The following is a 22,538-nucleotide window of genomic DNA, read 5'->3' as shown; positions in this document are numbered from 1 at the left end:
GAAATCTTGAGCATAGAGTTCAGAATCTTGAGCACAGAGTAAAGAAATAAATGGAAACAGCCAAACCAAGACTTGGGTCCTCCTACCTGAGGATGGGTGAGCTCTGTGATAGAGGGGGAGAGGCTTGGGGGAGTCCAGTATCTGTGTGGGAGAAGAATTTCCTTCCTGCCGAGAAGAGCAGGAACTCTGAGAGGAGGCAGCCCCTTCACTGAGTGTTCCACTGGGCTTTGTGCCTCGGTGGATTCTTCATATATTACAGTGAATTTAATGAAATACATTGTGATCCCAACTGAGGGTATCCTAATTAGCTGGCTCAGGAACAAATCATTCTCCCTCCTTCTCTAGATGAAAACATCTACTCTCTCCTGCAGGGAAAGCATTTCTGGGGTGACGGGCTGGCCCTGTGAAGTCAGTCTCTCCAGTCCTGCCCTCTCCTGCTGCTTCTTACTAGGCAGGTTCCCAGGGTGGAATTCCGGGGATGGGCCAGCGCATCTTGGGAGGGAGAGGGTGCCCAGCCAACAAGGTCAGGGCCTGGACCCACCGAAGGCCTGGGAAGGGACCAGATGGTGTGGAGAAGTCGGGACCCTGTTGCTGGCTTCAGACCCCCGTTTGCTCCATGTTGGACAGCCTGAAAACTGCCCAAGTAGGAGCTTATAAGACGTGGTGAGAACAGGAGCGCTCACGTGCAGGTGGACCCCCAGAGACTCCAGTTGTGAGTGGAAGTTCGGGTTGGGGTATAACCTTTATGAGCAGGTGTTTCCTAGGAATGGAGAAATAGTTTATTCTGGATTTCCATGTGTATGTCTTGGAGAGTGAACTTGGAGTGTGCAAGCAAGCTTGGAATTTTGAATTAAGCTTCTGTGCAAGTCCCTGAGAGGGGACCCTAAATGTCTGCTACACCGGGCTCAGAGGGAGAGGCTGTGGCTCTGTTTTCTGCATTTTTTGCTTTTATTCTTGTCTCTACCATTTGTATCGGGCACCCATTCATTTTCTTTCCAAAATGGTTCTTGCATAGCAGACCAACAGGATTCCTGGTGGCAGCAGAGATTACCAGTGACTACCAGGAGTCAAGTGTGGTGGTTTAGGGGCATCATCATTGTATCAGTTATTTTTCCAGCAGGAGTCCCGAGTGTGATATTTATTTTAGTTGAGGGTTTATACAGCCCTTTCACCCAAGAGCCCCTGAGTCTCCAGGATGAAAGACATCTGACATCTCAGCTCCCATCCAACTCTTTCTGGCCATGTTATCCTCTCTTCTGGCTCAGAGACTAGAAACCCCAGACTTTTGGAAAAGAACCCTCACATCCATATTAAAATCTCCTGTTTAAGATTCAGAGCCTTACTGCCAGGAAATCCTGTTTCATGAGAAGGTAATGGGAATTCGGGGTTAAGGCTTCAGTGATCCTTTCTGTGATTTCCTAGTTTACAGTACCACCAGAATCCCTTGATAGGACTTACCGCTTTGGATTCCATGGTTATTTTCCCTGTTACCTTTTCATTCAGTCAGTTTTTGTTGAAACTTTAATAAATGTAATGGGCTGGGTCTTGGTGATCCAAGGTGGCCTTTCCTGGCTCCTGTACAAGTTCCCTGTTCCTCAGTCCCAACCCTAACGCTTGCTCCTGAGAATATCCAGGTTCCGTTTTTGGCTTTCGGGGGTCCCTATGGAGAATTTGGGGAGAATCGGCGTGGGCAAGCTCATTTTGTTTTCCTTTTCATCCAGCCTGTCAGTCTCTCTCCCCAGAGTCCCACCCTCCAAAAAATGTAGCTTTGGAGCTTTCCATCCTTGACAAGGAGACTTAAGTCAGATGGGGCAAACTGAAGAGAAACCATTAAAAAAAAACCCAACCAAACAAACAAAAACCAGCTCAAATTTATTTCAAGAAAAGTAGCTTTGTGTTTTTGGTGGTTATACTCTTGACAGCTAGCATTGAGCTTGCTTGTTACTTGGTCTCTTTCTGGCTGTGATTGCTGTAGGCCAGCTCTTACTGGAGGCAGGGCCAGGGGAAGGCATATTGTTTTGCTCCAAGGCTCTGCACTTGAGTGTGTTGCTACTGCTGCTAAGTCACTACAGTCGTGTCCGACTCTGTGTGACCCCATAGACGGCAGCCCACCAGGCTCCCCTGTCCCTGGGATTCTCCAGGCAAGAACACTGGAGTGGGTTGCCATTTCCTTCTCCAGTGCATGAAGGTGAAAAGTGAAAGTGAAGTCGCTCAGTCGTGTCCGACCCTCAGCGACCCCATGGACTGCAGCCTTCCAGGCTCCTCCGTCCATGGGATTTTCCAGGCCAGGAGTACTGGAGTGGGGTGCCATCGCAGTCACCCATTTCTGGGAAAGAAGGGATTGTTCTCTGCTGATACCTGTGAAGCCCTTCTCTGTGTTACCTGCAAGCTGGCCTCAGAGCAAAAGTTAACGTCGTGTAGCCAGCTTACATGGTCGAGGGCCTGCGCCCCCCTCCCCTTCTTCAGCCCTCTGTTGGTGCATTCATATTTCCTGCTCCAATGAGGTCCAGACCTGCTTCTGGGATGTTCACTTTTTCCGTGAACATAGGATGTGTGCGTGTGAACACATGAGCCTCAAAGCTCTGTCATCCGGTAGGACAGTTGGGCCATTCTTGTTAGCATTGAGCAGAGAGCAGCGCATTGACTTCTGTGCTTCCGGAGTGTCCCACAGTATAATCAGGACAGGACAGAGGTCCAAGCAGGACCAGAGATGGTTACCAGGCCCGGGCGTCAAATAGAACAAGTGTGGTCAGAAAGGAGACGAGCAGCACAGAGCAGCCCCCAGGCTTTATTGTGGTTCCTTGGGCCAGGCTCGGGGGACTGGAGGTGGGAGTGGGGGCGAGGAGAAAGAAGGAAGGACAGGTGGTAACATGAGCCCATGAAATCCATGATCTCAATTTCCTCCTCCAGAAGGATACTGGGGGCAGATGCTGCCAGATTCTAGTTCTCTTTCTCCCATTAACTAGCTGTTACCTTGAGTCAACCACTTAAAACTTCTTGGGATTTTTTTTTTTTTCCCTGTTTTATGTGTACCCAATAGAAAAATTCCCTCTTCCCCTAAAATGAGTCATTTGAAATGAAGGAGGTGGCCTTTCTATACCAGGAGCATGTCAGTTCTCTAATTCTTAATGAAAAGGGTCCGTAGCTTTCCACGTGTTCTCACAGGGACCCCAAAGGATGTGAATGTTATGCTTGGATACAAGTCTTCTTCAAGATGCAGAAGTCTGGGTTCTGCCAACTCCATGGCCTCCACTGGTTTGTGTACCATACTTTTATCCCTGTTGCGTCTGCTTCATGGGCTTCCATGTTCTGGAATCAAAGTTCTGTATCCACACAAACACAACCCAGAGTGTAATTCTGACCATCTGAGCTCTAACCCAAATGACCTTGAAATGTTGAGAGAGAACTGGTTTGGACAAATTTATTTTTCTTTTTTCCTAATCTAGGGGAAGACCTAATTTCAGGTTCTCCTAATAGACTAGTTCTAAATACAAAAGCTTGAGTCATCTTTCTTGTGTCATAGCCACACAGCACTTTGGCGCTTCATTACTGACCTAAGATTCTGTGCAGGTAAGGTGACCACCCTGTAGGCCACCCCCTAAAGCAGGCGCTTGTCACTTTTTCCATGAAGGTCCAGATAATAAGATTTTAGGCTTTGCAGGCCACGTAATCTCTGTTGCAACTGTTGAACTCCATCCGGTGTTCAGAAAGTATCCATCGACAATGCGCAAACCAACACATTTTGTGGCTGTGTTCCACGGAGACCCTATTTGCAGAACCAGGCAGCAGGGTGCACTTGGCCTCTGGCCACAGCTTGCCGACCCCTTTTCCACGTAGAGCAGACACTTTGGAGATAAGCGGAAAGAGGAACCTCAGATTATTGTGCCAGGAAGCCCAGTTTTATGCTGGGAGGGTCGGATCCATCAGCATTTTCAGCACTCTGACACACCTGGGGGAGGCAGGAACGAGAGTCACCTTGCTCCCTAGCCTCATCAAGCTGCTGGGGGAAGGGCCCCCTGGGAAAACCGAGTCACCCCGGAAAGGGGCTGTCGGGAGGCCGGCAGGGCAGGCGGGCTCACGGCGGGGCTGGGCTTGGTGCGGCTGACCAGGGCACGTCCCTCTCTCTCGCCCTCGCAGCACCTGCAGCAGCGCGAGAGCGGCGTGGAGGGCGAGAGCTGCTACTACCACTGCGTCCTGTGCAGCTACTCCACCAAGGCCAAGCTCAACCTTATCCAGCACGTGCGCTCCATGAAGCACCAGCGCAGCGAGAGCCTGCGCAAGCTGCAGCGGCTGCAGAAGGGCCTCCCCGAGGAGGACGAGGACCTGGGGCAGATCTTCACCATCCGCAGGTGTCCCTCCACCGACCCCGGTGAGTGGTCTCGTGGGCCACGGGTGGCCGCTGTGCTCTGGGCATGGGGGATACGCAGGGACTGTCACTTTCCTCTTAACTTCTAAAGTTTTCTAGAGGAACTTAGCACGGCTTTTCTTTGCACGTCACAAGCCACTGCCCAGTGAGCAAGCCAACAGACCGTGTGTTGTCCCCTCTCCCCAGGTGCGTCCGGCGTGCATTCTAGATTCGGTCTTTGGGTTCAGATCGACATAAAGAAAATGCTACGGTATGTCTTGCTCAGAATCGAGATTGGGCAGTTTGTGGCCTCAAGTCTGGTCTGTAAGAATGAATTGCAGAGGTGATCGAAGACTGAGTGCTTATTAAAAACATCGTGACTGTTCTGAGCGCCCCGGCTATTCCTGGCTCAGAGCTGCCCCTTCCTTCACAGAGAGCATGGGGACCTTGCCGCAGCCCTTGCCCCGCGTCTGCTTCCCGCCTGTCCTCTAGCTTGCAGTCCCTTCTCCTGTCCTTCCCATGTGACGCACTCCGTGGGAACCTTGTACATTAGACTGTCACCTCTCTCTCACTTTTTCAGCCTCCCAATCCCTTACTCTCCACTTGGGAGCATAGGACAGTCAGCTGTCTCTTTAAAAACCATACAGCAAAAGCTCTCCCTTAATCCTGAGTTCCACTGTCTGTCTACAACAGAATCTTCAGATTCTTGAAAGAACAATCTGTGTTGGTCCATCTCCAGCTCGCATGTCAGCCTATCAGAGCCTGTTTCCTCTCGTCAGCAAACCGTGCCTGAGAAGGAACCCTTGACCTTGGATGTACCCAGCCCAGTGGCTACATGCTGGGCTTCTTTCTTGGTCTCTGAGGTCACTGCCCAGTGCCTTCCGGAAGCGCCCTTGCCTGGCCCTGTTTCTGTCTTGTTCTTTGGCTGCTCCGGACCATTCTCCACACCCCTCCCTGGCTCGTGGTCCTTGGTCTGCCCCACAGGCCAGCATCGCCAGGCACTAGGCCTGGCCCTTGGCTCCCAGCCTCTTGAAACTTTGCTCTCCTGCCTTTGGCACGTGCCCTCTGGGCAGCTCCCTGGGTTTCTCACTGGGGCCACCTCACAGGCCTGGGTTCACGACTTCTCCTGCAGACACACCCCTTTGCTCATTCCTATGGCATGTTGCCACACAACCTGGCCAGGCTGCAGATTCAGGCGGGCCTTTTGGTCTCTGTTGCCTGCAGCACCCTGTCAGCCATTGAGCTGCCATGGCTGTGTGGGGTTTTAATCCTAATGTTATCAGATTGCACATTTTTACAGTTTTTAAAGGCAAAAAGTTATATAAACCTTACTGTGAAAAATGGCATGGCCCTCCCCAGTGCCATTCCCCAGAGCCCTGGCTTTCAAGTTTAATTGTTCCTTTTGTTACTCGTGGCCATATTTCTTAACATGCCTCTACTATTGTTGCTTGAAATTGTTGTTTTTTTTTTTGGCCAAGTGTTAGGCATTACCTATTGGCTTTCTACATTGGAAGATAAGGATTTTACTAGTATGCCATTCTGCAAGCCCACACACTCATACCTACTTACACACACCCCATCCACAAACTCACATTCCCACTCCATACACACACCCTCTTGCACACAGACTTGGTACCCACAAACCCCAGCCCTTCAATACATTCTGTCTCACCTCCGATCCATCTTCCATTATGATTAAATAATAATTTGGGGGCATATTAATATTCAGTATTTTCATTATTCTAACTCTATAAATATTAATCACAGCTGAGCCATGTAGAGTTTTATAATTTCATTTACCTTCTTGTACAACTTTTGTTTTCTCTGGTTTTCTAGGTACCTATGATTAATTCATGGCTAACCCTCTGCCAGGGTAGACGTTTTCTCGGCTCTGAAGGCTCTGCTGTATCGCTCTATCTGTCAGCTTCATTTCCTACTGGAGGCATTGCTCCAGAGCCCCCATGGATCTCTCTGCCCACAGCTTCTATGTCCATCACCCAGCTGCTTCTCTTCCCGCTTTTTCTGTATAGGTGGAGGTAGATTCCCCAATAATGGGATTCACCAGAATTCGAGAATGTTTCCTCTCTGCTCAAGTAGGATTATCACAGAGGAGGGGCCAGTCCTCCTAGCAGTCAGTCTGAATTGTAGTTTTGGGAAAGTCCTGGGTGGGGATCAGGGTGATTTTTGTCACCCCCAGGTCACTGCAAGATGGACTGTGCCTTCCTGCGTGTATCATGGATGCCTCTTTTGTTTAAAGTTCATTCTCCACCTCTGGGGCTTGTGTTTCATGTCTGAACCATGGTTCTGCCCTGGGATGGGACCCAGCACCCATAGACAGGCCAGGGCCCCAAGACTGGGACCGTTGTGCCATCTGGCTGTGGGGGTCCCTGCTCCCCACGAGGGCATTTTGGCCTGTTTGTTCTGCCACTCTGTTTATTCTGCTGTTGAGTCATTTGATGGGGTTCTTCTTCCTCTTCCAACATACTCAGACCTATTTATTTCAGGGTTTAATTTTTTTTTAACCAGCTTTGCATACGTCATTGTTTTAATCTTCCACTAAAAGCTGGTCCCTTTTGCCCCCTCAATTCTTTCTTTCACTCTGCTCAGAATTCCCTTTTTATTAATGAGGTGCCCCAAACTAAATAGTGTACAGCTGCCATTTCACCCGGGGTCTATGAGCTGGAACAAACAGTCCCCTGTTTTATAATGTAATACTTCTATTTATGCAGTCGCTGTGGAATTGCGTTCTTACACCATTGCCTTCTGGGTTTCTCTCATTTAATGCGTATTAGTTTTTTTTTTCCTCCCTCTCCGAAGTGTATGAGCAACTTTCATCTGGATGATAGACTTCCTTTCTGCATTTCAGAATCCTTTTGTATTGTCTTCGGCCTGGAGTCATGTTTTCACTCTCCACCCACCTCGCTCCCCACCCTGTACCGCCCTTCCACCCATACGCTCTAGCTAAGTGTATACTCTTTACTAATGACAAAGGCATAAATTACTAGGTAATGTTCGTATTGACATGAAGAGTAACTCAGTTCTGTTTTAGAAACTCCTTCAAGAAAACTCATCTTAAAATATATCCTCCTCCCTTGTACCAGGAATGGGCTCTTACAAACTTCTTGGAAGAATGTCTTCAAGAGAAGGGCAACACGGGCCTGGTAGAATTAAGACACTGAAAGTCATCATCTGGTTTTGTAAACAGAGACTTCATAAAACAGGTGCCCCTTGTTCTGCCATGCTTAGAGACCCTGCATCATCCTTTTACAGATGGAAGGTTCCTGGCTGCCCCGCTTGGAGCAAGTCTGTGGGTATCATTTTTCCATCAGCATTTGCTCACTTGGCGTTTCTGTGTCACGTTTTGGTAATTCTCACGGTATTTCAAGCCCTCCACCAGGAGAAAATATTTCGAACCCCTGAAGGCTCAGATGATGATCAACATTTTTAAACACTGAAGTGTTTTTTAATTAAGATATTTATTTTTAATTTACTTTTATTAAGATAGTTAATATACTTTATTTTTTTCCCCTGACCTTAATAGACTACCATATAGTGTAAATGTAACTTTTATACGCACTGGGAAACCACAGAAATCACGTTAGCTCACTTTGTTGTCATACTTGATTTATCACAGCATCTGCGAGGTGTGCCTGTAATTCCCACTTCTCTCCTCTGGAACATAAAGGTTGGGACACTGATCCTCAGCTGGCAAGGTCATCCATGTGGTGTGAGGAGGCCTCAGGGCGCCTTTGGGCACCTGTCGGGAGCCCTGTGTTCTGACTCTAAGCCGCGTGTAAACAGTGGTGGTGTCTAGGGTTTTCCTTCCTGGCATTCTGTCACCACCTGGTTAAAAGACAGTGTTCTCTCTCCTTTCCTTTCCTCCTGTCTTGTCCGCACACCAGAGACATTTATACAAAAGCCACCGGAAATGACATCCTTCCCTTCCCTGAGCCCAGGGCCTCAGAGCTCAGCCTCCTGTCACCTTCTGCAGCGGCGGGGCTTCTCTTGCCGAGGCTGATGGAGTGGACTCTCTCGTGGTTTCTCGCCTGGGGGGTGACAGAAATGCCACTTCTTCAAACCTTGCTTGTTAGCTCAGTCGCACATGGAAGTCCAGAGGAGAAGTGGTGGAAGTCTCCTCTACCTTCAGAATTTCGTAGCAGTGGCCGAGATTCACACCCACCACTGGCTCCCTAAGCCCCTCGAGAGCCCTCATGACCAGCCTTACAGCATCGAGGTCCTGCCCTGCTCCACCAAAGGGCTGAGTCTTGGTTGCTGACTACACGCTAATCCCTAGCCCACCCACCCCGACACAGCCCTGCTTGTGGTTGAGCGCCACCCTTACTTACGTCAGTGAGTCCTATGGTGTATTGTTTTTTTTTTTTTTTAACCAAGTGCAATGGTCTTTGTGGTTATGCTTGCCACCCTCACCTCTGTGCTGGAAACACATACACACACACGTGCGCGGCCTTCCCATTTGAAAAAGACCATCTTGGAAATGTACATCTCACAGAAAAGAAGGTAACCACACTACCGAGATTCGTGCCTTCCCAACATTTTTTGTGTGTGTCCTGGTCTTTTGATTTTGGCTTGAATGTATTTTCTGCAGGACCAAGTATTCTCTCGACAGTGTTGGGATTTGGCCTTCCTGTTTCACTCCCACTCCTTCCCACACGCACGCAGATAAAGGCAGACAAACCTCGCTGCTGCGTTGGCACCTGGGTCATATCCTCCAGTGGCTGGCGTCGGCTCCTTGCCTCCCCTTCGTTGACTGGAAGCCCCTGGAAGATGAAGCGCAGCCGTAGGGGGATCATGTAGAGGAGCAGCTTCCCTGTTTGCTTATTAAAAAGGCGTTTCTGGCTCCCGGGTGAAACTGTAGTTAATTTCCCTCTATCAGTGTCCTGAGCCTCCAGAAGATAAGAGGCACTTTGTGTTTCTGCCCTCGGCCTTCCTCTGTTTTCCTCCTCCTGTTTCTCTTACCCTCCCCTTAACTACTTCTCACATGGGGACGTAGCCCTCCAAACATTGCACAGAAGTAATGACATGACTCTTCATCGAGCACCTACTCTGGGCAAGACTTTGAGTCGGGGGCACGGCTGATGCCGTCTCTCAGCTCTTGGTGTGGATACGTTGTTCTAGACGCCAGCACAGGCGTTCAGGGCAACCGATGATGGCTCAGCTTACAGATGGTGTGCTCATTCAGAATTTAGGGGAGTATTTTGCTTGGAGCAGAAGACGGCAGCGTCCTACACTGACACATCTTTGGCGCTCAAGGTAGTGAATTCCTGGGGTCAGGGAGCCAGCCAAGTGACGATGTGGTTTAGACGACAGCCTTTACTGAAACACTCACCGGCCTCACCTGACGGATGATTTTTTTGAAGCAAGTTCCGGGGAGTTCTGCTTAATTTGTACAATTTAAGAGAATAAGAAAATGCACTGTTTCCTAGTTTGTCATTTGTTTTTGTTTTGATTTTTCAAAACTGGCATAAAGCTGCCCTCTGAGTATTAAGTGCATTTTTTTTTGTAAATAGCTAAATTATACGCAATTTCAGTATAATTTTTCTTTTAACACTAAAATATGTTGCGACCAGTTCTGCAGTTCTAAGGTATTATTTTCGTAAAACCAGCAGAGTTTTTTCTCTGTCCTTTTTCCTTTTGATTGTATGTCTTGTCCATGAGGCTTGGGGAAGCATAGGGATAAAGTAATTCTGACCAGAGAAGTTAAATGTGTAAAAGGCATCCAAACAAATTGGGGTGACTGAGAATTTGAGCACTCATGAAGGAATAAAGAAAACATGACTTTATCTGTTTTAAATCCATTTCCTGATGAGGGACTACTGGGATGAAAATTATGAATTTCAGGGTGCTTTTTCAGAAAGCTTCTTTTCAATGCAAGGCTAAAGAGACTTCATTATATATTGACATGAAGAGAGAATATGATATTGTTGAATGAAAAATGGAGTTTGTTCAATGATGTATACTTTGATTCTGTTCTTTTTTTTTTCCTAAAGCTTTAAAAATAGCCATTCAAAGCAAAGTTTGTAATTGGCGTTTCTGACTGCTTCATGGGTGGGATCTGTTTATATGGAATCTAATAGAGTGCCAGCCACATGGCAAGAGCTCAAATAGTGGCCAAGCTCGTTGACACAGATACTAGCAAAATTAGTCACAGGAGACCAAGGGGTGAATCTTGCTTGTCTTTTGTTCATGGAGACAGTTTTTTTTTTGTCATTGTAAAGCACATGTAGTTTGATTACCACCTGATTCGCTTGCATTTTGCATCCACATGAAGAGGACAGGAGTACTTCTTAGGGTGTCTACAGTCTTGTTTTTTTGTTGGAACAGAGTTCCTGATTTGCCTTAATTAGTCCTCTAACAATCTACAAAGGTCAGCGCCAATTGCCTGTTCATTTACATTTGTAATTGTGATGGCTTCTGATTACATATTCCTTGTCTTAGTCCTTCCTCTGCTGCTGCTGCTGCTGCTGCTGCTGCTAAGTTGCTTCAGTCGTGTCTGACTCTGTGCAGCCCGATAGACGGCAGCCCACCAGGCTCCCCGTCCCTGGGATTCTCCAGGCAAGAACACTGGAGTGGGTTGCTGTCTCCTTCTCCAATGCATGAAAGTGAAAAGTGAAAGTGAAGTCGCTCAGTCGTGTCGGACTCTCAGCGACCCCATGGACTGCAGCACACCAGGCTCCTCCGTCCGTGGGATTCTCCAGGCAAGAGTACTGGAGTGGGGTGCCATTGCCCTCTCCAAGTCCTTCCTCTAAGTGTATGCTAGTATGTCTGCTCCTCCTCTCACGTGTGTGTGTGCACATCTATGCGTACATATGCGTGCATACACGCATGTGCACACACACACACACACACTCCTCCCCCCGACCAATGTGGAAGCTAAGGATCCATCTCTTCATACAAGACAGCTTTGTAGTGATAGCACCGCCTTCCCTGCAATGTCAGAGTCTGTTATAAAGAAGCATCTTGGAGAGGCTGTTGCTTCTAAGTTAGGAATGTCTTGAAGCCAGAGTCAGGGCAATTACATGGATACCAGGCAAGAGCTCTGAGAGCCATTATCCAAGAGCTGTTTTGACTGGAGTCATTGTTGTCATTCAGTCGCTAAGTTGTGTCTGACTCTTTGCAACCGCATGGACCACAGCATGCCAGGCTTCCCCATCCTTCACCATCTCCCTAAGTTTGCTCAAACTCATGTCCATCACGTCAGTGATGCCATCCAACCATCTCATCCTCTGTTGCCTCCTTCTGCTCTTGTCCTCAATCTTTCCCAGCATCAGAGTCAGCCCTTTGTATCAAGTGGCCAAAGTATTGGAGCTTCAGCTTTAGCATCAGTCCTTCCAATGAAAATTCCCACCGAGCTTGTTTCCTCTCTGTCTTCTCCAGAAGAGATAAGCACATGTGCCAAGACATTCCACCTTTTAGAAATGATCTGAGATCTGGCTGCAGTAGCCTGAGTTACAGTGATTATCATTCATTTACCCATTCGTTTTCTGGATCCACCGTTTAGTAGTTGCTTTATTTTTATGGGAGGTTCAAAGCTGCCAGGGTTTGGGGTTTAACTTCAGTGTATGACACTGGAGCTTATGTTCCCCTATGTAATACACTGGGCAGTATGTATGACTGTACATTGCCTGTCCTCCTCGTTGGGGCACTCAAGCTGTCTTGCATGCCGTCCGCTCGGTAGGTAGTGGTGGGTTCCCTCACGGCCACCCCACACTGCCCACTCTGACAGGTGCCAACACTGTGGCTGCTGCCTTCCAGGGGGGCTGATACCGAGTGGCCCAGCAAAATGTAGATGAATGTAAAAAGGAGAGACCATGAGTCCTTTTGGAGGGGGGCGGTGGGTATTGAGGGTGAGCATTAGGGGTCTCCTGTTCAGGGTTATAAGCATGCCAGAGAGCTCAGAAACATAGGGATCCCCATGGCAGACAGAGAATGTCATGACCCACCTGGTATTATGTCAGGGAAACATTTATGGGGGGTCCCTTTGAGAGGGGGAATCCAAGAAGCTTGAACGAGGGAAACTTGTCCCTCAGGTGAGCATGGGAGCTAGCCGGTGAGTTGGGGTCGGGGCTCTCTGCCTCGGTGGGTTGGGGATGGTGGTCATCACCCACTGCCCCCTGTCTCATGGGCACGTCTTCATTCCAGCCTCTTCACACCGTCCTGTGCTGCTCAAATGTAATTTTTCAAGAGAAACAATGATTTGAACTTGTTATGCCTTCAGACATGCCTGAAGAATCCGTTTCTTGGGCCACTTACGCTCTATATTAATAAACCTGCTCCTGACCTTGGTAGGGGGCCCAGGAGGAAAGTGGAGCAGGCATTGGTCTCTCTGTTCACAGAAATAGCTCAAAGCCTTCTCAGAGTCACGGATGTTAAGGAACCCCCTTCAAACTGTGACCCAATTAGGAGAATTATAGTCCTGCGTGATTTTTTTTTTCCCCCCAAACACTGACTAGCAGTGGGAAGTTTTCTGACCGCCCACATCAGAGTAGGCGCGGTCCAGAGCCTCATGCTTCTGGGGTTTCTCGACCCTCTGAGAGCAACTAGGGAGCATCTCCAGGTTCTCAGCCTGTTCGGCACGACAGCCACGAACCCCCTGCGGCTGTTTAAGTTTAAATTAATTAAAGTTAAATAAAGATTTACAATCCAGTCTCTCTGTCATACCAGCCAGATTTCAAGGGCTTCTTAGTCACATGTGGTTCACGGCTGCCTTGGGGGAGGGAACAGATTCATCGAGCAGTTTGGGAGTTTCCAGCGGACAGCGTTGGCCGGCTCCGGGGCACGCTATATACGCTTGCCCTGGCGCTGGCTTCCTTACTGGAATCCCGCTGGCCCAGCCTGGATTTGGGCCACCCTTTCCATAAAGAAACGGAAAGAAATGGACGTGGTGCCCACGCGCCTCCTGCTTCCTGTCAGGCTGAGTAAGGTGTGTTCTGTAGTGCCTTCCCATCTCTGTTTCTGCTGTTTACCACTCCCCCTTCCTCGATTTTTCTCCATATGAGAGAAGCATGTTTTCAAATAGGCATTTACTTTTGGTTTTGCCACTTAAGCCTAATCCATTAGCAGTTTTGAGGGAGTTGGAAAGGACTTTGTCAAGATGTAGCCTTCAGAGTGGATGTTAAAGGGCTTTTTATAGTTTTATACCTTCAAACTATCTTGAGACCTTTTGTGTGTCTGTTAATAAAAAAGAGCTGTTTATCACTTTTAACAGATACTTGACTTCTGCTCTAATCAGAATATTAGAGGTTGAATAGTATGTGATTTTTCTTGGAACAAGCCTGTCTGTTGTCTTCACTCAGCTTTATCCAGATCTGTCGTCATCTCATGAAGACAGAAAAAGAGTCTATGTGCTTCCCTCTCACCATTTTGCTTGGTTTAAATCCCTCTGCTTGGGACAGGCTTTTTCCTTTCAGACTGCCTTAATTTGCTTAGAGCTGCCTAATGAAAAGTCATAGGCCGAGTGCCTTAAACAACCCAAGTTCACTTTCGCACAGTTCTAGAGGCTGGAAGTCCCAGATCAAGGCGTTGGGAGGTTTCATTTCTCCTGAGGCCACTCTCCTTGGAGTACAGAGGGCTGTCTTCTCTTCTCACAGCCTTCGCCCTGCTCTCGGGCCTGTCTCTCTCTCTCTCTCTCTGTTGTAATCCCCTCTGCTTATAAGGACGCCAGCCAGGGTGCCCTAATCCAGTCTAACACTCATCTTTAACTTAATCACCATCTTAAAGGCCCTTTCTCCAGATACAGCCACATCTGAGGTTCTGGGGGGTTACAGCTTCAATGTATGAATCTGGGGAACACATTTTAGGCCGTAACCACCCACTTCCTGACATCTGAGTTCAGTGTCTTGTTCCTTTTTGAATGTGGAAGGAGGACAGGAGGCAGGGCCGAAGGGCGACGGGGAGACCCCGGACCTTCTTGCCGTGGGGTCGGTGCCTGCCGGTCCCTCCACAGCTTCCTGCTCCCAGATCTTGGTCCTAGGGGTGGGCCCTGGTCTGTGAAGAAGCAGAGCAAGCTCCCTGGCAGGGGGCTCTGGAGGAAGTGCCCCCTGCTTAGGTCAGAAAAGAGGTCAGAGCGCTGTGCCCGCTGAGCTCATCGGATGGGGAGCAGCGCTCTGCCTGGCTTGTCCTAACACCGCCTCCGTCCAGACCTGCCACTGATGAGTCCCAAGGGCACAGCCAGCCCGTGGAGGGACATTCTCGCGCCTGTGAAACTTGGTGACCTACGCCCCAGGACAGCTTGCCCCTCTGTACGCCAAGGAGAGCGGCCTCAGGAGAAACGAAACCTGCCAATGCCTTGATCTTGGACTTCCAGCCTCTAGAACTGTGGGAAAGTGAACTTGGGTTGTTTAAGGCACTCGGCCTATGGCTTTTCGTTACGGCAGCTCTCCAGTACACTGTCGCGTATGAGGCTCAAGTGTGAGGATTTACACAAGGAGCGCCTCCTGTCTGTTACCCACTGGCACTTTTAAGAATAAGCACAACCCCCTTGTGGCTTTGTGGATGGTGTTTAGTGGTCTCGTTTTTTGTTTGTTTGGGGGGTGATTTTTTTGCTCTGGTTAGAGTAAATGCCACCCTCCTTGTCACCTTCTGTGACCTGCTTTGGAGAATTCCATACTGTGTCTATTGGTTGGGCTTCCATCTAGAGGATCCCAGTTACCACAAGTACGGAAGGCTTTTGACTCCCTGGTTTTCCTATGTTGGTGTTGAGTCCTCCAGACCTGACACTCTAGAAGGGCCCTGGTGTGTAAGCCTTCAGTCTTCTCATTTAGGGCCCACCCCTCATGTGTATCCCTAGGGCAGGTCCGTCTTCACCCCCCAACCCTCATCTTTCCCAAATGCGAGCCCAGGACCCAGGCTTCACAGCTGACCTCCCAAAGGGCCTTCCTCTGCGAGAGTGTACAGCAAGGGCGTGTTCATGGCTTCTCAGCCGTCATAGGTTTCAAGTCTCCAGGTTCCCAGATTGAGTGCTTGTTGTAACACGTGGCTGCCATACTAGACGGTGCAGACGGAGGGCATCTCTCTCGCTGCAGGAGTCCTCGTGCGCTCTGCTGCTCTCCATCAGGACTCCTCCTGCAGTGTCTTCCCTTCTTGCTGGGGGCTGACAAACTCACCCAAGGGACCAGCAGCACTTTGCCCCAGGGACAGGGTTCTTCGTGTCCCGAAAGGACTATGATCCACTGCCGGATCCTCTCTGGGTAGAAACCAGGAAACCTGTAAGGCAGGGCAAGAAGGGGCAGCAGTCATTTGTGACTCTCCAGCCCATCGAGTGCAAACCTCAGTCTTCTCTGAGAACTGGCAGTGATTAAGTGGTTTTCCTAATATTCAAAAAACCCTTTGATGATTTTCCTGTTCAGATCAGTCCCAGTGGCACTGGAAACCCCACAGTGTGGAAGGGCAGCCCTGCTCTGGGGGCCGGGGCTTGGGAGTCTGTGCTGCTGTGACTCCTGGCCTTGTGAGACACTCGGGATGAGGGTATAGCCTGGTCATAGGCCGTGTGTGTGTGTCCACCCCGTTTTCATGCTAATTTTGTAGTAGGCATGAGTCTTGAATTGTTAACAAAATTGTCAAAAAATTCAAAACTTTATAGGCACTTAAATTCAGAGCAAATAAAAATTGGGGCTGATTTTGGAGTTCAGGAGGGAGAGCAGGGCTCAGGAGGGGGCCACTTGCTGAAGAGTTCGCAAATAAAGAGGCAGAGATGGGGCACTAGTCGGGGAAAGATGTACTTGACTTTCCCTGCCTCTTTTAGACGAGAACCGCGGCTGGGGAAAGAGTGACTGGTTTGAGTCCAGGCATGGAGTTCATTAGCCCTGCAGACACGGAGTGTCCTGAGTGTGGCCCATGACGCTCTGGGCTCTGGGAAAGCTGCCAGCAGGGAGTGAACACAAAGTCTGGACTTTTCCCTCCAGTGAGGGGGAGACAGACGCCAGATAAACAAATAGAGGCTGTCAGGTGTGCAAGGAGCTATAAATACGGAGCCGGGCAGGGCACGGCGAGATGGGCCAGTCGTCTTACGTAAGGCGCTCTGAGAAGCCTCCCTGGGGAGGCGACATTGGAGCTGAGTGGAGTGGCCCTGGCAGAGGCCCTAGCGGGTGCACAGCCCCTCAGCCAGTTGGAAGGGCAGTGGGAAGGTGGGCAGGGCGCGCTGTGGATGCTGGCAGGCTGCTGGGGAAGGGGGATCAGGTTTTGCTCCCATCAGGATGGGAAGGTCGAAGCAGGGGAGTGACAGTGTGACTTCTTCCACTGTTGAGGCTTCCATGGAAACTTGACCTGCACGACCCCTGTCGCACAGGGGTGACTGGTCTCCCTCCCCATCGCCCGCAGGGAAAGGAGGCCTTGCAAGCAGGGATGACTGCAAGGAGAACGGGCTGTGTTGACCTTGCACTGCTTAGAAGCCACTTTCTGGGATCAGTGGCATTCTTTGGAGCTCTCTGGTTTAGCCCAGGGGTCAGTGATTTTCTCATAAAACAAAATCTGTTTCTGGTGACTCATGACGCAAGTGCGAAGCGCAGGACAGACTTGTGTCCTTTGGACTTGAGGATGCGTTGTCTCTGCTACAGCATAAACAACTGAGATGAAGAAGGGGAAGCTGGCTCTGCTGCGGGTGTGTGTCAGACTGACTATAGTGAAGTAAGAACCTTTCTCCTCCTCCTTCCCTCCACCTGCCGACGGGCGATTCCACATTCCATGCAGAGCCTTGGTATGTCAGAGGGCGATACGTTTTTCCCGGACTGGAATTCCGTTCCACTACATAGTATCATAATCCAGAAAGTGCTCGGTTCCCAGGCACCTGTGTTCTCTTGGCGTCCCAGATGCTGCGTGTCAAAGGTCATTATCCCATTCTGGGAGGGCTGAAGACCTCGCTCTGACTTGTGTGTCTGGCCAGCCTTTGACAGACAGGCCTGGTCTATTTCTGCACCCATCTTCCCCTCCATAGGCATGTGCCCAGACCCCAGGCAGATCTGAAGACGTCCTTGGAACACATAAGACCAGGGAGATTTGTGCCCCACGGGTCTGTTTTCTCTGGGCTTTGCTGTCATCAGGAATGCAGACTGGGGTGTGTGTGTATTTCCAGTAGATGGTGTGCAGGCACACAGCCTTCCTTCCCTCCCATGAGTCAGAATTACACAGCTAATTGGGAAATGGTGCTTCTTTTTCAATAAAAAGGGGCCACGCCTACCCCCTCTGGGTCCTAGTCTTTCTGGGATCATCAGGCTCGCGTGGAAAGGCCCCTGGAGGGAAGGACGTGGGTTATATATATCACGGGATATTTGGAAAGAATGTTTCAGCCACACCTGGCTGCCGTGTGTGAGGACAAATGTAATTTATTTTAAAAATTTGGCCACAGGCAGCCTTTTCTGTCTGTTTCTTTGGGGCAGGGGGAGTGAGCAGGGGATTGAAGAGAGGCAACAAAGTGATGGTTTGCATTTGTTTTCTTCCAGATTTGACTAGCCAGCAGAAGAGAGATTATCTCTAACGGATATGAAAGGTTTAATCATTTTAATTTTGTTTTTATTAAAGTTTATCATAACTTTTTCCCCCAATGTGCCCTGGTAGAACAGAAGCGAGAGAAGAGGAGGTAATATAAATATACACAAACCCCCAAGCACTTGGTTAATAAACTCTCTTCAGGGGCAGGCCCGTGTGGGGAGGAAGTGGCTGGCTGGCTAGGGACAAGTGCTGACCCGGGCATGCCGTGACAACCCTGAAAATGTGGTCGGCATCTCCTAAGCGTCCCAGCCCCTCTCCAGCAGATACTTGCCACGGGGAGCTCAAGGCTTTCATTAAGCAGAGAGAGGAAGCTTAACTCTTGTCTTATTCTATCATGATCCTCAAGTGGGCTGGATCCCCAAGCCATTTCTAGCTATAAAGAAGCCTGAATTTGTAGAGAATAATAGAATTCATTTCCATTAGATTCTTCTGCCCCTTATCATAACAATGAAAATATGTGAACCTGGATATCCTGAAGACTTACTTTAGGTCAGAATCCCTCAGATCTTGTCTGTGTGTGTTTTATGGAACAGCAAGGTTGGGATAAAAATAGTCTTTCGTTTTGGGGTAGGAAAACTGTCCTATGCATGATGGTGAAACAGAGCAGCTAGGATCCTATATGAACAGGGCTGTTGGCTCGTTCTCCGTTCAGGGCAGTAAAAATAAGCTTATGTCAGAGTCAGTTGTTCCAAATCACCTGGGTGTGGACTGGAGTCCCTGGGACCTCAGCGCTGTCTTCCGTCTCCTCCATGGCTGGAAGACCCCATGGAGGCAAGGGTGTTTGGAATCCCAGCACCTAGTCCAGGCGGGATGGTGCATGGCCTGAGAACGAGGAAATCGTGTTCATACCTGTGTTCACGAGGCTGGAAATCGTTCCTGCACACCTGAACCACTCTTTAAAGCAGTAGAAGGAAAGCATTGTCATCTTGTTAAACCTGACTTAAGCAGATAGCTCACTTAACCTGGGATACGTACCAGTCCTGAAGTTCTGGGCTACGTCTTTACAGCACTTTCTCTGCCATTGTTGCGAAAGGTGGTCGGTTCATCAGTAGAGAAGCAGCTTTTCTAGTGGCAGCTGTACCTCTCCCTCCTTGAATCAAGTAGAAACTGCAGAGAAGCGGCTTTGCCTCAGCCGCTGTGTGAGTGAATGACTGGGCCCCACACAGGCCGTGTGGGCAGGCACGTGCTCCATACAGGTTCCCTTAGGAGCTTCTGTGAGGAGCGTGGTGGGTGGAAGGCTTCCAAAAACAAGCCTCCCTTCTGAGAAAGAAACCCAGAGCTCAAAGGCTGTCCCAGGTTTGCAGGCCTCTGCCATGCCCTTGCTGGTGTGCTCCATGTGGGAGAGAATGCCAGCAGCCCAGCAGCCTGGCATTTTGGAATTCTTTAATGGGAGTTCCTTGAACTGGTGAGGGGCAGCTTTCTTGGTCACACAAACGCACGCCCATGTCATTCCCTGAAGGCTCTTACCCACACCCCGCCCCACCCCCCCACCCCCCCAGCTAAGCTGCCCTCCAGGAGAGGAGAGACTCAGATACTCCCTCATCTGGACTCTTGTCTCAGATTGGACTGGATGGCCGCAGAACTTCTGGTTTGTGTATGCAGCCTTAATCTCACATATTCAAAGCTCTGTGTAGACTATGAAGATAGTAGAAGGTGGGGAAACAAAAAATATGTATATTCTTTTATCTCATAACGTTAACCCGTGAGCTGCAGAGCCACCCCAGAAGTGTCTTAAGCAAATTAGGGGGTCCATTTTCCCTCACATAAGCAGACTTTGGAGGAGGGCAGTCTAGAGCAGGAGTGAAGGCACCGCAGGTCAGCAGGGACCCAGCTTCCTTCCGTCTTTCCTCTCAGCCGTCCCCATGGTCTCAAGGATGACTGCGCTCCATCTGTGCCCTGGGCAAGGGGAAACAGGAAGGGGAGGAGTGCACTTGCCACCCAAGTTTGCCCCTTCCAAGAGCTTTCCTCAAGCACCCAGTTCCTTCCACTTGCATCTCATTGGCTGGAATTTGGTCACATGACTCTCTCTGGACTCACAAGAGACTGGGAGATACTGATTTTAACTAGGGGGTATCGCTGCCCCGAATAAAGTGAGTGCTCAATTCACAAGAAAGAGCAGTTGTTAGGAAGGCAATTAGGAGCCTCTGCCACCCATCTTTTAAAAGATGAGGAAGGATTAAGTAAACTGTGTTATGAAAATGTAGTGGAAATCTGGGTGGCCATTAGGAATAATGTTCTTGATTAATATTTAAGGATATGGAAGAAAGCTCAATAGACAGGGAAGCAAGACCCCAAATCATATAATTGTCCTAGTTTCCTTTAACATATATATAAATATACTGAGATGTTATCGCTGATTATGGGCAATTTTTACTTCCTTCGCACTTTTTTGTATTTTCAAGATTTTCAACAATAGGCACTTATTGCTTTTATGATCGGGGGGGGGGGGGGCAAACGCAAACTTTAAGGAATAGAGAACTTGGTAATTACTATCTCGTGTATGAAATATACTTGATGGAAAAAATAAAATGAGTAATAAAGGGGAAAATCTATAAACCTGTAGTGATAATGGAATGATGATGAGTAACTCTAGTGCTGTGGATTCATCAAGAACAAATCCCATCATACTAATAAGATAAAAGGAAATAATGTACATCAATTCTCATTGCAAAGGGAAGTTGTGTTGTGCAAATGCAAACTTATATTCTGGAGGCTGTAAATGTACTTCAGAGGCATCCTCCATCTCCAAGCATGCTTTCAAGGTGACTCAGGCAGGGGCTATTCTTTGCCCTATTTTAACTCTGGAAATTTGGGGTGGGGTTGTTGAGGTTTGCAGCTGTTCAAGCTCCAGTTCATTGTAAACACTAGTTACTGTGGAAAAATATAGCAGAATAAGAGAAATGACCCCTGCCTGTCCTATTTTGGGAGGATATCACCCACCCACACGCATGCATGCATGCAGGCATACACACACACACACACATGCACACGATTAACACAGTTCATGGTGGTCCGTGGTAATCACCAGATAGTGGGGCAGGACAGTAAAGACCCTGGGCCTTCTGAAGTGTGAGGAATTCTTGGCTGAAATCATTGGGGCAGCTCCAAGGAGCAGGTGAACCCAATCCTGGTAGCTGCAGGTAGAGTAAGATGCTTGGGGTTCTGGGCAAGTTCAGGAATTTGGTCGGGGCCAGGGAGCAGGCCATTCAGCTGGAGAAGGAACCCTGGGCAAGCACCACAGGCTGCAGACCCATCTCCTTCTGTTGATCGTATCTAGCTTCTTCCACTTTCTCCTGCCCCACACCAGTATGCCCCTGTGAGAGGCAGATAGAATTGCAAGTATGAATATCATAGGTGTATTGAAAACAAATACATCAAGGACTTCCTGGCAGTCCGGTGGTTAAGACTCTGTGTTCCCAGTACAGGAGACACAGGTTCCTTCCCGGGTCAGAGAACTGAGATCCTGCATGCCACCTGGTACTACCAAAAAACCAAAACCATACCTCAAAACTACTGTTTCTCCTAAAACCTCCTAATCAAATTCTGAGCCTAAAGAGAAATGTTTATATGTGTTGAATTCTGACTACGAGAAAGACTGATAAGCGGGCTTAATACATTGATTTCTAGGCTGTTTGTGTTGAGGGGAACTGCACGTGCTGGTGCTGGCAAGAGTTCTGTTTTTATCCAACATTTTCATTGGTAACTTGAAAACAAATAGTGAATGAAATTTGCATACAATCTAAAATATTTATGCAATAAAGTGTGTAATTGCCAATACTAAAGAATACAGAAAATATATAATGGGACTAGAGAGGTTAGGAATCTTACTGCATTTTCTTTTCAATTTGTACTTTTTTTTTTTGGTCCATGGTTTTCCAGCAGTTAGTTGTGATTTTGATGTTTTCATGAAAGGGGGTGAGCTTACCTCCTTCTACTTGTCTCCGCCTCTCAATTTGTACTTAATTTTTAAAAAAATATAATTTCAGACTTACAGAAAAGTTAAGATTAGAAAGAATTCCTATATATCTTTACCCAGATTTCCCAAATGTTAACATTTTAGCACATTTGGTTTATCAGTGTCTCTCCTTATCACACACTCTCACTCTCTACATGCCTACTTAGGACACACACACACAGATATTCATTGTTATCTTTTCTGTCCATTTCAGAGTCAGTTTCAGACATGGTGCCACTTGATTGCTAAATATATTAGTGTATTTTCCAAATGTATATTTGGAAATGTATATGGGAGATGGTGATGAACAGGGAGGCCTGGCGTGCTGCGATTCATGGGGTCGCAAAGAGTCGGACATGACTGAGCGACTGAACTGAACTGAACTGATATTAATGTATATTTCCAAAGAACAAGGGCATTATCTTACATAACTGCAGAAAAGTTATCAAAATAAAAAAATTAACATTAATACAGAAGCACTAGGTCGTCTGCAGGTTGTCTTGAAATTTTCCCAGTTATATTTATATGAAAAAAAAAACTACAGGCCACAAGTTGTATTTGGATGTCCAACTCTTTTTAAAAGAGACCTGTAATCTAGGACAGTTTCTCATTCTTTCCTTTGTCTTTTACAGACTCAGTACATCTGGTGAGGACAGGTTAGTTAATTTGTAGAGTGCCCTTCAACTTGGTGTGTCTAACGTTTCCTCATGATTCGAATCGGGGTTTGCATGTTGA

At 48.3% G+C, this 22,538-nt stretch overlaps 1 protein-coding gene across 1 annotated transcript in view; it reads left to right on the top strand.

Annotated features, from left to right (window-relative positions):
• ZFHX3 (zinc finger homeobox 3) overlaps positions 1 to 22,538 on the top strand; it is a 242,341-nt gene that overhangs the window by 136,871 nt on the left and 82,932 nt on the right. Inside the window, exon 4 of the mRNA XM_040253212.1 lies at positions 4,138 to 4,369. Coding sequence (XP_040109146.1) covers positions 4,138 to 4,369 — 232 coding nt within the window. The remainder of the gene's footprint in view (positions 1 to 4,137; positions 4,370 to 22,538) is intronic.

Source organism: Oryx dammah, unplaced genomic scaffold (genome assembly GCF_014754425.2).
Source record: "Oryx dammah isolate SB20612 unplaced genomic scaffold, SCBI_Odam_1.1 HiC_scaffold_13, whole genome shotgun sequence".
Taxonomy (NCBI): domain Eukaryota; kingdom Metazoa; phylum Chordata; class Mammalia; order Artiodactyla; family Bovidae; genus Oryx; species Oryx dammah.
Note: the sequence above shows the minus strand (reverse complement) of the source record. Positions and strands in the feature narration are given on the sequence as shown.